Source organism: Halyomorpha halys, unplaced genomic scaffold, assembly GCF_000696795.3.
Source record: "Halyomorpha halys isolate HHAL.00 unplaced genomic scaffold, Hhal_1.1 Scaffold250.1, whole genome shotgun sequence".
Taxonomy (NCBI): Eukaryota; Metazoa; Arthropoda; class Insecta; order Hemiptera; family Pentatomidae; genus Halyomorpha; species Halyomorpha halys.
Window position 1 is genome coordinate 598,343 of NW_027108814.1, and position 15,137 is coordinate 613,479.

Here is a 15,137-nt window from a genome sequence, read left to right on the forward strand (position 1 = left end):
GGACAAATATAACTTACATATTTTTACATGATATAATATAATACATAGATAACATTTTTTTTTTCTTCCACAGTTTTCTTTTACAATTAATACCAGTCTACAAACTAACTACAAGTTTTTCGATTTATTCCTTTTCTTTTTCTTTCCCTTCCATTTCACAACCCCTATTTCATTTGATCAACAAATTCCCCTATATAACAAATATTAAAATATTTAAAATAATAACTAAAACAACAAATAAGATATGCGATGCATGCATGCCATCCCACTTTTGGATAAACTCCCATACTCATCAATTTCCATGCATGTGGTGGTGTATGATTCCCAGGGAGTCAAGTATTATATTTTCTGTCAACCTAGCCACAAAAAAACAAAACAAATGGGATGAAACGTCGGGAAATAAATAGTTAACAATTTTTTGTTTTTTGACCTTACCCATGACCATTTTCTTCATAATATTCAATTTACCATTTAATTCATAATCTCAAATTATACTATGGAAGTGTAGTTTTTAAAATAATTATTTGAAGAAATTCTTTATTCTAAAAAAATGTGTTTTTCATTGTAGGACGTTACTCAGCAAACAATAAAGTTTCGTCGCCTCAATATGGTTGTCTTATTGGCTGTTCCTCAAGGGCCACAATGTATATATATATATGTATTTTTTTTTTAAATATGGTAATCATAATTATGTAAGTTCATGAGTTCGGAGGTTGGTGGGACCCCGCCGCAGAGTGGGGCGAAGACCCTGGAGTATTGTGGAGTCCTACAGCGGCCACAGTCATGCTAAAGCTACTTCTGTGTTTGTGCTTCTTCTTCTGCTCTGAGCTTGACGAGCCGCAAGTGAGTTTTTTAAATTAATTATTATTTATTTATTTTTTAAATTCCATTAAATTTTAAATCAGTTTCATTTAAACACATGAAAGCAACAGGAATCTTGAATTACCGGAAAAGGACATTCAGACACAATTGCTACTTTAAGTTATTAGTAGGGATGAGAGCTTATTTATACAATTTAATAATTTCGGATACGATTTTTGATTTATGAAAACTTACAGACATACAGACTGAGATTTTGTTTTTGTAAATCCAGAAAGTTTGTCCGAACAACTAGAAAAAAAACTACTACTCCTACAAAGGTACACGTTATAAACTACCTTATAGTACATTTGACTATAATTTGTGTGCTGGCAGACATCTGTACGTCTTATAGCTCCTGAGATATATTTTATCATAAATCAAAGTTTTTATCTGAACAACTAGAAACCAACATGTGAATTTATTTTGTCAAATATCATTAAATCTACTACTCCTACGAAGATAAACGCCATAAATTACTTTATAGTACAATAAAGAGCAATAGGCATCTGTACGTCGAATGGTTTTTGAGGTATAGATTTCTTAAAATAAATTAACTAATTACTGATTTTTCAGTGCATTTTTTATGAAGTATTGCTTTTTAAAAAGCTGTAATTTGAAAACTGTTAAACGTAAATGACGATATTAGGGCTCATATATTAGTAAATTTACTATGCTTAAAATTCTGTTTTATTAAGTTTTCTACTGTTGTGAGTAGTTTTAAAGGTATTGCTCTCCGAATGAAATTAATTTTTTCTAAACGTTTTGAAACAGCCACCATTTTTTATTGCTCCGAACTATACACTTGGCAGACTTGTCAATTTTTACTAGTAATTATATATAGTTCTCCTTTAAGTAATCCAAAATTGTAGTGAAATGACTGACTTTTTCCCTCTCTTGGACTCTTGTATTAGTAGAAAAATAAAAGCCACTCACAAGAAGGTACAATATTAGCAGAAAAGCTATTTATTTATTTTATTCCATTTGTTTCTTTTTCCATTATTTTTATTTTCTATTTTATTATTCTATTCTAATATTTATTCTAGTTATTATTATCAATATAATAATAAATATTTATTTATTCAATAAATAGTTTTCGATTAATTTATTCTATTCTATTTATTAATTTAATAAACAACTTTTCTGCTATTTGTGTAGCTTTTTCACCACAATCCTACAATCTTCCTCCAAAAATACCGTATAGATATTTTAATTTGTTGATAATTACAAAAGTTATCCAAATAGTCTCAACTTTGAAGATGGTCTGAGGTTACCATCCAATACCCTTCGACAAGACGCCATATTTCGAAATTATTTTCATCGATGATAATGTGGATAGGGACTTTTATTGCATTTTTTTTTTTTAATAATTTATTTATTGTTATTTACAACTGTATACACATATATACAACAAGTAAATTAGCTGTAGGTGACATAGTGACTTGATACAAACATGTGGAGAATCTACCCACTGATAGAACTCCAATAACATTTCTAGAGGAGAAGATCTCGAGGCCATCTTCTTTTCAGACGCCTAGGAGGATTATTAGGTAATGAAGGAGAAGCCAGGCTAGAAACAAGTGGATTTGGGTGGTTGAGATGTTTATCATGGAAGGAATGGTATCTGGTTCTGGCCAAATCGGCAACATATGGAACATTGAGATTCTGAGGGATGACTTGATTCGTGACAAAGTAAGGAACATTAAGGATTCTCGCAGTTTACGTTTCATTTTTCTATCAAACGCTCAAGTGATTCAGAAAGATACAATGAACTGCTCGTGATCATAAAATATCATCAGAAATTATTGAGGTATTTGAATATCATATTGTTTATGCTTAATGCATGATACGTTTAGTGGTCGCACACACAGTCCAAGAGTCCGCGAGAGTCATTTCACCCCAATTTTTTTTTTATCTAGATGAAAAATAACTAGTAGCTATTATTTAATAATTTTTAAATTATTAATAAACGAAAATATTCATATTCCTTTTCATTTTATATAATTTCAAATTTTATTTCCTTAATTATGTTATTTTTACTTATCCAATTATATGTACATACATTTTATTTTCCACTTCTTTCTTCACTTTATTTTAATTTTAACCGATCTAGCCCGAACCAGATATCACACCTTCCATTATAAACTCCCTAACCACTCGAACCCCCTAGTTTCTAACCTTGCATCCTCTTCCATTCCTGACAACCCTCTGAAGCGCCTGAAAACAAGATGGCCACGAGACCAACTAATGTAAAATGTCATTAGAGTGCTACCAATGGGTAGTTTCGCTACACGCCTATAACACTCCAATTTAACTTAGATTAGATTTACTAAATGTATTATAATGTACAGTTGTAAATAGCAATAAATAAATATTTAACATTTTTTTTTTATTTATTTCACTCTGTAGAATTATTTACAATATGTCATTCTGTTTTTATTTTTTGTATTCATTGGTTGTTATCTCGTTCTTTGTCTTTAGCTCTGATGAAGGCTAGAAATCTGGCCGAAACGTATTTTTTTTTATATTCTAACCGCACCCCCACCCCTCCCAACCATCTTCTCATCAATTATTATTTATTAATAGTTTTATTTAATTATTTTTAAAATCAGTTAATATAGTCAGACAAAAGTTGCTGAAATTGTTATTATTAGTGTCCCAGAATAAAGATTTTTTATTTGATTTCATTTCGAAGATAGATCTAAAATTTAAAATCCGTTACTCATTTTTTAAAATTTACTTTATCAAACTAAATATTTAGTAACCCCTTTAGGACCGCTAGAATTGCGTTTGCATTTACGTGTTATACAATTTCTAAGGTTTTGAAAGAACTTTAAAGGAAAATTTTGAAAAAAGTTTTTAATTAGGATGCACCGTTTAGTTGTTTTAGGCAAAATAAAAAATAATTCAATTTTTATTTAATTAATCAGGTAATCAATAATAGTTTTGGTACCACCAAAAATCATTTCACATGTTAAGTGTGAAAGAAGATGGCCTCGTGATCTTATATTGTAAACTGTTTTTAGAGTTCTACTACTGGGTAGTTTCTCTACATCCTGTATCATATCATTATGTCATTATGATCAAATTTACTTGTATTTTTTTATACAGTTGTAAATATCAATAAATAAATAAAAAAAAATTACTTGCAGATGCAGACCTTCAGGAAGATTTAAAATCTAGGTTCCTAATTAACAATAACCTCTCAAGTTTTTTTACTAATACTAATACTAAACTAATACTTCCATGAATATGTATCAGAAAGGTTGTCCAAGAACTCTCTAAAATAAATACTTCTAAATGAAAAGAAATAAATGTAAAAATTCGACCAGGGCATCGGCAGGATAGGACCTTCGGAACGGATTATGAAAATGTTGAAGTTTACACAATGTCTTTATGACGCGTCATGAAAAAGGACATTTATTAGAAAAAATACGAATTAGGTATTTCTTTGACAAAGGTACTGAAGTATCTTTTATCCTCGTTTTTTTAGGGGAAGTAAAAAACCTAGATAATTTTGCTAAACATGTTATCAAACAGACGGAGAGATCATTTCGACAATAATACCCTCACATTGACCTACCTCGACGATACGGATTCCATGCAAGGTTCAATGACCCTACTAAACTATTTAATACAAATTTAGGACTGGTTTAATCTGTGGAAAATCAAAGTAACTAACGACAAATCCCAAAACATAACTTTCATACTCTGTATTGCTATATGCCCTCGTGTATACATAGGACTTAATTTCGATAGAAGGAAGGCATAGGGTCCTTACGTGAAGCAGACACAGCTTTCATTAAATAACGCTTAGAGCTCCTTTACTCTCTTTTTCTCTGACGATCTGCCCTAAATTGTGACAACGACTACACACAGACACACACTTACTGAAAACCCTTTTGGACATTTGCTTCACATATTTATGGGGAAGCCAAACAAACTCATTTCAGTCAGATTACACGATATCCATGGCACGTCAGTAATAGAACACTTCCCACAGTCTTACACATAACTACTGTACAAGACCACATTAATACAGCATACAAGAGCTTCACGAAAACTATTACCACACCAATGGACTAGTACAAAATCTAGCTATCAAGAAAATTCCAAACGAGGTGAGTTACTTGTATACTTTAAAAAAACTCTCAGATAATTCTACCATTGTTTTAATATTCATAATTGTGTTATCAAGTCTCTCTATATCCTTAATAATTGTGTGCCTATCTAAAGGCGGACACTACACTGCCGTCTTTTCACAAGGATCTAAAGTGAATATCCATAGAACTTGCTATCCTCCAATCAACTGTAGGCGAATACCCTTAAAGGATTTGGGCATACTTTTAAAACGCCTACTTGAACATCTCAGTCAATGCAGCCAAAACGGATTGTGTTGTGTTCGCGCACACAGCGCACAAGAGATCAAGACTGCCGAAGACTCTCCATGTGAATAATACGGTGAGCTCACCTTCCAACTCTATCGTATATTTGGGCGTAAAGCTAGACCGTCATCTTAAGCTCTCTGCCCATTTATATCAGAAGGCGAGAACAGTAAGACGAAAGTCATATCGTCTCAACCACCTCCTCACTTCTCCGGCTCTCTCATTGAGATTGAAGCTGCAGATATACAAAGGTATTCTGAGACCTGCACTACTATATGGGGCACCATTGTTAACCCACATATCAGGTGGAACCCAGCGCCTTCTTCAAACTTTTCAGGATTCGATGTTGAGGAAAATCGTACGCACAACATCGTGGAGGAGGAAGAGGCCACCGGAGCTGCATCAATTGTTCGAGTAATCTACTGTGCCGGAGTTCATCAAGCGACGACACATCAAATTTTTCGATTCACTTCAGTACTGTACAAATCCGTTATTCAACACGTTAACACCTGCCCCCCCTCCGGTGCGTTGGCAACACACTACGTAAGGTCACGTAGTATTAGGATTAAGTTTTTATTACATTTAAGTTTGTTAAATACATGTTTATACACTTCTATTAATACTGACAACAAAAATAATACACTCCAAAGGACTCCTTAGAATGTAGATATTCTACAGTAAAAGGAGAAAGTTCATTGTTTATAAATACGCCATTAAAATTTTGTAGGGGTTTTTGGTGGGAAAAAAAAAACGCCGATCGTACGAAGTTTGTTAACCCTGACCTTATTGAGCACGTATTGTCTGAGGTCATATGACAACATACCTCGACAACCTGACGTACTTTTCACTATAATAGGAGATTCATGTTCATTACTAGTAATGTATTTAGGAGAAATTTTATTTACACTAAAAAAAATAAATTTTTATTTATATTTTTGCAGGTGGCTACGAAGAATGGGACCTTGCGCGGCAAATGGATGGAAAGTAGAAATGGCAAATCTTTCGTTGGATTTGAAGGGATACCATATGCCAAACCTCCAACTGGCATCCGAAGATTCAAGGTAAAGTAAAACGTTTATTATAAAAATTCATATGTATACTCTTGGTGGTAGGAGTATAAGGGAGAGGTTAAGCTGCCAGAAAAAGTAAAGCCAAAAAGACGAGACTTATGATAAACTCCAGGGGCGTGGCCGAGTTGTAAGAGGCATCTTTTGTTTCTGTTTACATTAAAATGGTGGGTACCTATTAACCTCAATGTAAGCCTGAGCTCCGAGGGCGGGGTCATCTCCTCCCTTTTAGGTTTCACTTTCTTTTTTGAATATTATGATTATACCTCTTTTGTGTTTACAAAAAGACCATTGCATTCTTAAATAGATTAATCCATTTATTGGTTTCCACCAAATTTTCGCCCCTACAGGCATCATCAGGAAATTATTGTACAATTGTAAAAACACATATCACATAGTAATACTCCATTCAGTCACAAGATATAACAATTAAAAAAGCAAAAAAGTTTGCTCAAAAATTTTCTCAAAATTCATACACTTCGTCATAGTAACTACATTTTTTTTTATTTTTGTGTTGTTAAACTCTTTGGTATTCTGTTTTTTTTTTTTTTCGAAGGAGGTTTTTTTAAACATTAAATTATTTGAAAGTATACGCAGTGGCTTAACCAGATGCCTTCCTTGAACTCCTTCTTCCCTCCACTATTTTATTCTCAAGTATCCTGCTTTATCCTTGGTAGCTAAGCTATATGATAATTATTCCTATTACCTTCACAGGACCCGGAATCTCCTGATAAATGGGACGGAGTCAGGGACGCTGTGAGCCCTGGACAAGAATGCTTACAGTACGACTACCTTATCATCCCTGGAAGGATATCAGGAAGTGAAGACTGTCTCTACCTCAGTGTATACACTCCAGATGTAAGTAATGCCTTTAATTTATCATCTAATCCATTCCGGGGCATGGTTTCGCTTTAGAGTAACATAGATTGCATACAGTACATATTTATTTTTACTTTCGCTTCGTGATATGTGGAATATACAGTAAGGGGAGTATTGCGATTGTACGAAATTTTAAATTAAAGCTTTTGACAGAAATTCATGCGTTTCTCAAATGTGTGTGTGTACGTTTGTGAACAGCCTTAAAATTATATATTTAAGGTTGTTATATGCAGCAGAGAGGGAGCGAGGTGGCACAGAGGTAAGGCATTGTGGTGACCCAGGATCAAAACTAGGGGAGGGCAAGCCATCATAGTCAATCAGGTTGTGAAATTTCAGCACATAAAAGGAGAATGAAACCAAAATTTTAAGGACATTAAATATAATTGTCTCATTGCTTTATTAGTTATTACAATTAGTATTTGCTGAAAAAATATTTTTTTTTTTTATTAAACTACTAATTTTTTTTACTGTCCTCACCTGCTCCCATGCTTCGCCCATGCGCTGTGCTACTGAGTCCAAGGAATCGGGCTGTGACTGATAATTATTTATTCTGTTACATGGCTACAGTAGTCAACTCTGTGGGTTTTAGAGTCCCCCGGGGGTCTATCCAGCCTCCTGAAGTGGATACCCCTAATCTGAAAAAAAATCTCACTGTTGAGCGTGATCTTGAAAAAATCACCTACCTGTATAACCGTTGTTCTAAAAACAGTATTTTCTTACAAAGTACTGAACCTCTAACGTTTCATGGGTTGTAGCAGTTCATATTATAGTTATTATTATTATACCTGGAAAGTTACAGCAACTTGGATAATTTTAGTGAAGTGCCACTTAATAGAATCGATGTTCTTAAAAACAGCTCTAATAATTTATTGAATGTAAGTCAATGTAAAAATGGTATTTAATATTAGTTAGAAATATATGTGCGTCTTTTCATTACAACCTCCTTACTCATTCTAACCCATTAGTTCTTAATTATTCATTAGTATACACTACGTTAATCGGACCAATTTGGACATATGGAATTGAGCTCTAGGGCTCCACCAAACCATCAAATTCCTCCCGCATCAAATCCTTACAATCCAAAATCCTACGTAAAATCCTTGATGCTCCTTATTACGTCACAAATAAACTCATTCACAAAGACCTTGCACATCCCATTCGTTACAGATTTGGCCCAAAACAGATATGCGTGTCATTCCAAACTCCTTACCCATCCTAACCCATTAATTCTTAATCTCTCATCCTTAACAATCCCTGATAATCCTCCGAGGTGTCTGAAAAGAAGATGGCCACGGGACCTTCTCATTTAAATTAATGTTTGGAGTACCACCATTGGGCGTTTCCTTTCCAAGATTTTTAAATGTTTGAAACATTCCACATATTTACTTATTGTATTTTGTGCAGTTATAAATTACAATAAATACAAAAAAAATATTAGCTAGGTCTTATACTTACTGAAATAGTGAAACATGGCTTAAATGAGCAATTAAAAATTTATATATATTTCTTAAAAGAACATTTAATTTTCCTAATTTGAAATAATTAACCATATCCCTTTGTTACCAGAAGTTAAAACAAATAAATACGAACTATGAATGAATTTAATGATTAAATAAAGGATAAAAATACAACAATCAAAACTGACTGGTAAATCGGAAATAACCGAGAGCCACCGATGTTTTCCGATTTTATTCTAGTATATTAATATATAGACGGTTTTATAAATGGTTATATACTAGGCAATAATAAGTTATAGTCGTTTTCTTCATCTCAAGAAACAATCAAAAATGGTTTCTGAAAAAACAGTTTGTTTTTTTAAATTTTATTCTAGTTAGCATATACTTTTATTCTCTTGTTCGAAATTTGTAGTTTTATCCTTGGTTTGAAGGTTTGAATTGGAATTCATTCATTTAAGTAATCAATCGTACAAAATTCACACATTACTTTTGTTAGCGACATTATCAGAGATAAAATACTATTGTCAAAGACTCTGTGGTAGAGATTTGATCTGACATACGCATTGCATTAAAGTTCCCTGTAACCAAGGTTACGGTTCTCACGGGCTGTTGCTTTACTAGTTGTAGCTCAAGTTGAAAACAAATTTATATTTAGTTTTATTTCATAATATTATTTAAATTTAAATTTATTATTAATGGTTAAATTAAAAATAAGAGGTAATAAATAAACTAGTATAATTAATAATAACAAAAATTATCCAAACAGTCTCAACCTTCATTATTAAAACATATTACACGTCCAAAGTTTCGGATAACTTCCAATTTAAATGGTACCGTGATGGATTAATGATAGTAAAATACAAAAATTGTGATGGCTAGAAATTATCATTAAAAGTGACAAATACAGGTTTATTTTATTTGTTATTAATTGACTTGGGCACAATAGGCAATGTTTTATAAATTAATGTAAGGCTATGATACTAAAATTAGGATCGTTCTTAATATGGCCGGATCGGCCGAAACGTAGTTGAATTAAAAGTTTTTGCAATTTTAAGTACAAAAATCATATTATACTATTCAAAAAAAAAAATAATAAAACAAATCCGTACGTGATATTTCTGATTTTAACGTGTAAATAAGGCGTAAAAACATTCACGTCTTAAGCTATGTAGGAATGACTATCAATATTTTAAAAAATGGCTCAATTCTTCGAAAAAAATCAGTTTTCTCTAAAACCTAGCTTAGATTTAAATTTCAAATCCCCCCTCTCAACCCTTCCACTCCAAAAAAAAAAAAAATTGGTTATTTATGATTTTATGAAAATAGAAAATATATATCACATACGATTTAATTACTTTTGGAAAAAATCCTTTTACCTTGCGATAATCTAGTCCAAAACTATTAAAGAAAAAAATAATAACAAAATACGAGAAAGGGAGATAGATGATTTTGATGTTCCATGCCTCATTAATAAAAAAAAACTCCTTTGTTGAAATGAAAAAATTAAAATGAATTAATTAATTGACATGTGGAGGATCTGCTTACCATTGAAGTTGAGAATCCCTGCCTTAAGTAACAAAATTTAAGGAAATCCTGTACTGCTGTAAGTCAACGAAGGATTAGTGCTTTTCTTAGTAATTTGTAAGACAGTACTGTTTCTAGAACAACTGTTGTGCAAGGAGGTGATTCGTTCAATATTACACTCAACTACCAGTTTTTACTCCCAGGATTCAATTTTTATAAAGGTTTGTTCCATGAGTACTTCCGAACTCACTTGGTTGACTCACGGCTGATTTAAAGGTACCTCTACACGTTTGGGAAACAATGGCAAAATCGCAAATGCGCAAGCAAGTGAATAGGTTACTTGGATTGGGTAGTACAAGTTGGCCTGAATTTGAGACACCGGTGTGTCAGTTTTTGGTCACAAATCCAAGTAGTACAAGAGCCCAAAAGGAGAATAAAAAAGTTATTTCACCTCTATTTTTGATTACTTAATTGAATTAATTACTTAATTACTAGTAAAAATTTATGTCTGCCAAGTATAGGTAGGGGGAACAAAAAAATGGCGGCTGTTTCAAAACACTAAAAATAATTAATTTTTTATTCGAAGCTCTATATCTTTACAACACCAACAACAATAGTAAATCTAACAGATCATTAGTTAAAGTAGAGTAAATTTGCTAAAATGTAAACCCAAATAGAGCTATTTACGTTCAATAGTTCTCGAGATATAGCTTTTTAAAAACCAACATAAAAATGTTGTATGTAACGTAAAGATCGGTAGTTAGTGAATTTATTTTGAAAAATCTATATGTCAAAACTCATTTGACGTACAAATGTCTATTTGTACTCAAATTAAAGCTAGTTTAATGAGCCATAAACTAGTTTATGATGTTCATTTTCGTAGGAGTAATAGTTTTCATGAAATTTGCCAAAATAAATTGATTTATAGGTGTTTTTCATATGCCAAATTTATATTCATATGTGAATATCATAAAATCTACTACCCCTAAGAAGATAATTGTCTTAAACTACTTTGTAGTAAGTTAAATTTCCTATATTTTGTGTGTTGGCAGACATAGGTGCGTCTAATAGGTCTAGAGATATATTTTTTCAAAAATCCAACATTTTATACGGACAACTAGAACATTTTGTAAATTTCAAAAACTACAACTTATTTTATAGTAAATTAAACTAGCTTTAATTTGAGTAGAGACAGATATCTGCACGTCCAATGATTTCTGAAAAAAAATTTTCATTTATCAAACTTATTATCCGAACAACTATAAATCAATTTATTCATTGAATATCATGCAAACTATTCCTACGAAGGTAAAGGTCATAAACTACTATATAGTACATTAAACTAGCTTTAATTTGATTGCTAATAGACATCTATACGTCACATAGTTCCTGAGATTTAGGTTTCTCTACCGATATTTCAGTACAATTTTATAAAATTTTGCTTTTTAAAAGGCTACGTCTCGAGAACTATTGGACGTAAATAACTCTATTAGGGCCAACATTTCAGAAAATTTACTCTTCTTTAAATAATGTGCACTTAGATTTTCTAATGTTATCGGTAGTTTTTAAGATATAGAGCTCCAAATGAAAAATTAATGTTTTTTTGAGGTTTTGAAACAGCCGCAATTCTGTATTCCCCCTACCTATATTTGGCAGACTCATCAATTTTGACTAGTAATTATACATAGTTTTCATTAAAGTAATAAAAAATTGGGGTGAAATAACTGCATTTTTTTCTCCGGCTCTTGTGCTATAGGGCACTTATGTATGTATGCACACATTTGTGTTAATGGTGCTACAGGTCTGAAATTAGTTTCAAATTGTAGCCAATTTTGTCACTTATTAATAAATGAAAAATGTACGCATAGAACCCAAACAAAACGTTTGTGCTAACCAATCGACAATCGTCTTCCAGAGTTATAATGAAAAGTATATAATGGGAAAAGGAAGGCCAAAAGATCAAAAAAGCGATTGGAACTACCTCTACAATGAACAACAATGTCAAATAAAAACCTTTGTAGAAAAAAGTGAAGTCGAAAGAGTTCTAGAAGCATTTGGAGCGAAACATCTCAGGGAAGAAACTGCTAAGAGAGATAGAAACTAGGTGTCAGGGGTTCCCTTAAAAGAAACACAAATAAAAAAACAAAGGAAAAACTAAAAACTTTTGTTTTTTTTAATATTTATTTATTGCTATTTACAACTGTACATTATAATATATTTAGTAAATCTGATCTAAGTTAAATTGGAGTGTTACAGGCGTGTAGAGAAACTACCCATTGGTAGCACTCTAATGACATTTTACCTTAGCTGGTCTCATGGCCATCTTCTTTTCAGACGCTTCGGAGGATTGTCAGGAATGGAAGAGGATGCAAGATTAGAAAATAAGGAGTTTGAGTGGTTAGAGAGTTTATATGGAAGGAGTGATATCTGGTTCGGGCTAGATCGGTTACATAAGGAACATTAAGGTCTTTATGTATGATTTTATTTGTGACAAAGTAAGGAGCATTGAGGATTTTACGAAGGATTTTGGATTGTAAGGATTGGATACGAGAGGAATTCGAAGGTTAAGTGGAGCCCCAAAGCTCAACTCTATATGTCCAGATTGGCCTTATTACAGTCATGTAGATCAGTCTTTTGTAATGTGTTGGAAGTTTAGATCGTTTGTCTAGTAAGTGCTGTAATAGTCGAAATCGACGTGCAGTTTCCTGTCTTTTCAGTCTGGTGTGAGGATTCCATGTTAATCGCTTGTCCAAATGTAGTCCAAGGTAGCGGATCTGTTCGACAGGGGTAAGAGTAACATCGTTAAATGAAACTGTAGGACAGTTTACGACGAAGGGTAAAGGTGATTTGATGGGATTTGTTGGAATTTATCAATATAGTTGAATTTAGTTTTATAGTTACTTCTTCATAGGACACGAGCCCGGTAGAAAAAAATCAGATATTTCACCCAAATATTTACTTATTATTTTTACTTCAATAAAAACATTATGCATAATTACTTGTCATAATTAACGAGTCTGCCAATTATAGTTAGATGGAATAAAAAATGGCGTTTCAAAACATTAAAAAAATTAATTTTTTATTCAGAGCTCCTTATCTTTAAAACTACCGAAAACATAATAGAAAATTGTTTAAATTAAATTTAATTTCCTAAAATATGATAGAAATGTGCACATTCAATAGTTTTATAGATACATTTTAATAAAAAAAGCAACATTTCGTAACGGAAAATCAATAGCAAATTTATTTTGGGAAACTATATCGCCAGAACCTTATAACATTTGTAAATATCATAAAAACTACTACCCCTACGAAAATAAGTGTCATAAACTATTTTATAGTAAGTTAAATTTCCTTTATTTTGAGTTTCGGCAGACATATGTGCGTCTTATGAGTCTAGAGATATATTTTTTCAAAAATCAAACATTTTATCCGAACAACTATAAATTAAAATTGTTTGTAATTATTTTGTCAAATATCATAAAAATTACTACTCCTACAAAGATAAACGTTATAAACTATTTTGTAGTAAATTTAACTAGCTTTAATTTCAGTGCTGGCTGTTAGACATCTGTACGTCTAATTTTTCAGAAATTAAGTTTTTCATAAATGAAACTTATTGTCCGAACAACTATAAATCAATTTATTATAACAAATATCATGAATACTACTATTCATACGAAGGTAAAGGTTATATACTTCATTTTTTATAAATCAAATTTTTTTTCTGAACAACTAGAAATTAACACGTGAATTTATTTTGTCGAATATCATGAAAGCCACTACAACTACGAAGAAAAACTTCATTAACTACTGTTTAGTCCATTAAACTAGGTTTAATTTGAGTGCTAATATACATCTGTACGTCAAATAGTTCCTGAGATATCGATTTCTCAAAATAAATTAACTAACTATTAGTAGTTAAAAATCTATTAAAGGTTAGTCTTTCAGTAGATTTTTAAGAAATTTTGTTTTTTAAAAAGCTATATCTCGAGAACTATTGGATGTAAATAGCTCTTTTAGGGCTAATATTTCAGCAAATTTATTCTCCTTTAAATAATGTTCTCTTAGATTTTCTAGAGTTGTTGGTAGTTTTTATGATATAGAGCTCCGAATAAAATATCAATGTTTTTTTAGGCTTTTGAAACAGCTGCCATATTTTAATCCCCCTACTTATAATTGGCAGACTCATCAATTTTTATTAGTAATTATACATAGTTTTTATTGAAATAATCAAAAATTGGGGTGAGATAACTGCCTTTCTTTCTTACCGGCTCTTGTACTATTGATACTTGGTTAAAGTTGGACTATGTCCCTATTTAGAAAAATATTATAATTAAAAAAAATACTATAATGCACATTACAACAGAAACTTTTATAAGTAACATTCTTAATCCAGGTCCTATTCAGCAACTTACTGCCAGTCCTGGTCTACTTCCACGGAGGGGCATTCGAGTTCGGGCAGGGACAGACCCTGCATGGACCGGAGTACTTCATGGACGAGAGGATCGTTGTAGTATCAGTCAACTACAGGCTCGGACCTTTCGGTAAAGTATTACGGATCTGCTTCTTTACATATCATAGATTCTTTTAAATGATAATATATGTCCAATGTATTTTAGGTTTCTTGAGCTTCGAAGACGAAGACCTCCCAGGAAACATGGGACTGAAGGACCAGCAGTTTGCTCTGAGCTGGATTAGGGAGAACATCGCGGTCTTCGGTGGACATCCCAAGAAGGTTACGATAATGGGGGAGAGTGCCGGTGGGGCCAGCGTCAACTTCCATCTTGTATCTCCGCTCAGTAAAGGTAACCTAGCATAAAAGAGAGTGAACAAAATCTATTTTTTTCTTGTGTATGATTAATACCAGGTCATTCAAAAAGTCCTGTCGTTTTTTTGGGGGAAATTATAAATAAATAAATATTTTCAAATAATCACCTTTATTCATCAAAATATCCACCGTTACA

The 15,137-nt window shown here is 32.1% G+C and overlaps 1 protein-coding gene across 1 annotated transcript in view; it reads left to right on the top strand.

Moving 5' to 3' along the window:
• The first annotated feature begins 742 nt into the window (after positions 1-742).
• LOC106680205 (esterase FE4) overlaps positions 743-15,137 on the top strand; it is a 36,317-nt gene continuing 21,922 nt past the window's right edge. Inside the window, exons 1-5 of the mRNA XM_014419737.3 lie at positions 743-843; positions 6,185-6,304; positions 7,025-7,168; positions 14,570-14,717; positions 14,793-14,978. Coding sequence (XP_014275223.1) covers positions 784-843; positions 6,185-6,304; positions 7,025-7,168; positions 14,570-14,717; positions 14,793-14,978 — 658 coding nt within the window. The 5' untranslated portion in view covers positions 743-783. The remainder of the gene's footprint in view (positions 844-6,184; positions 6,305-7,024; positions 7,169-14,569; positions 14,718-14,792; positions 14,979-15,137) is intronic.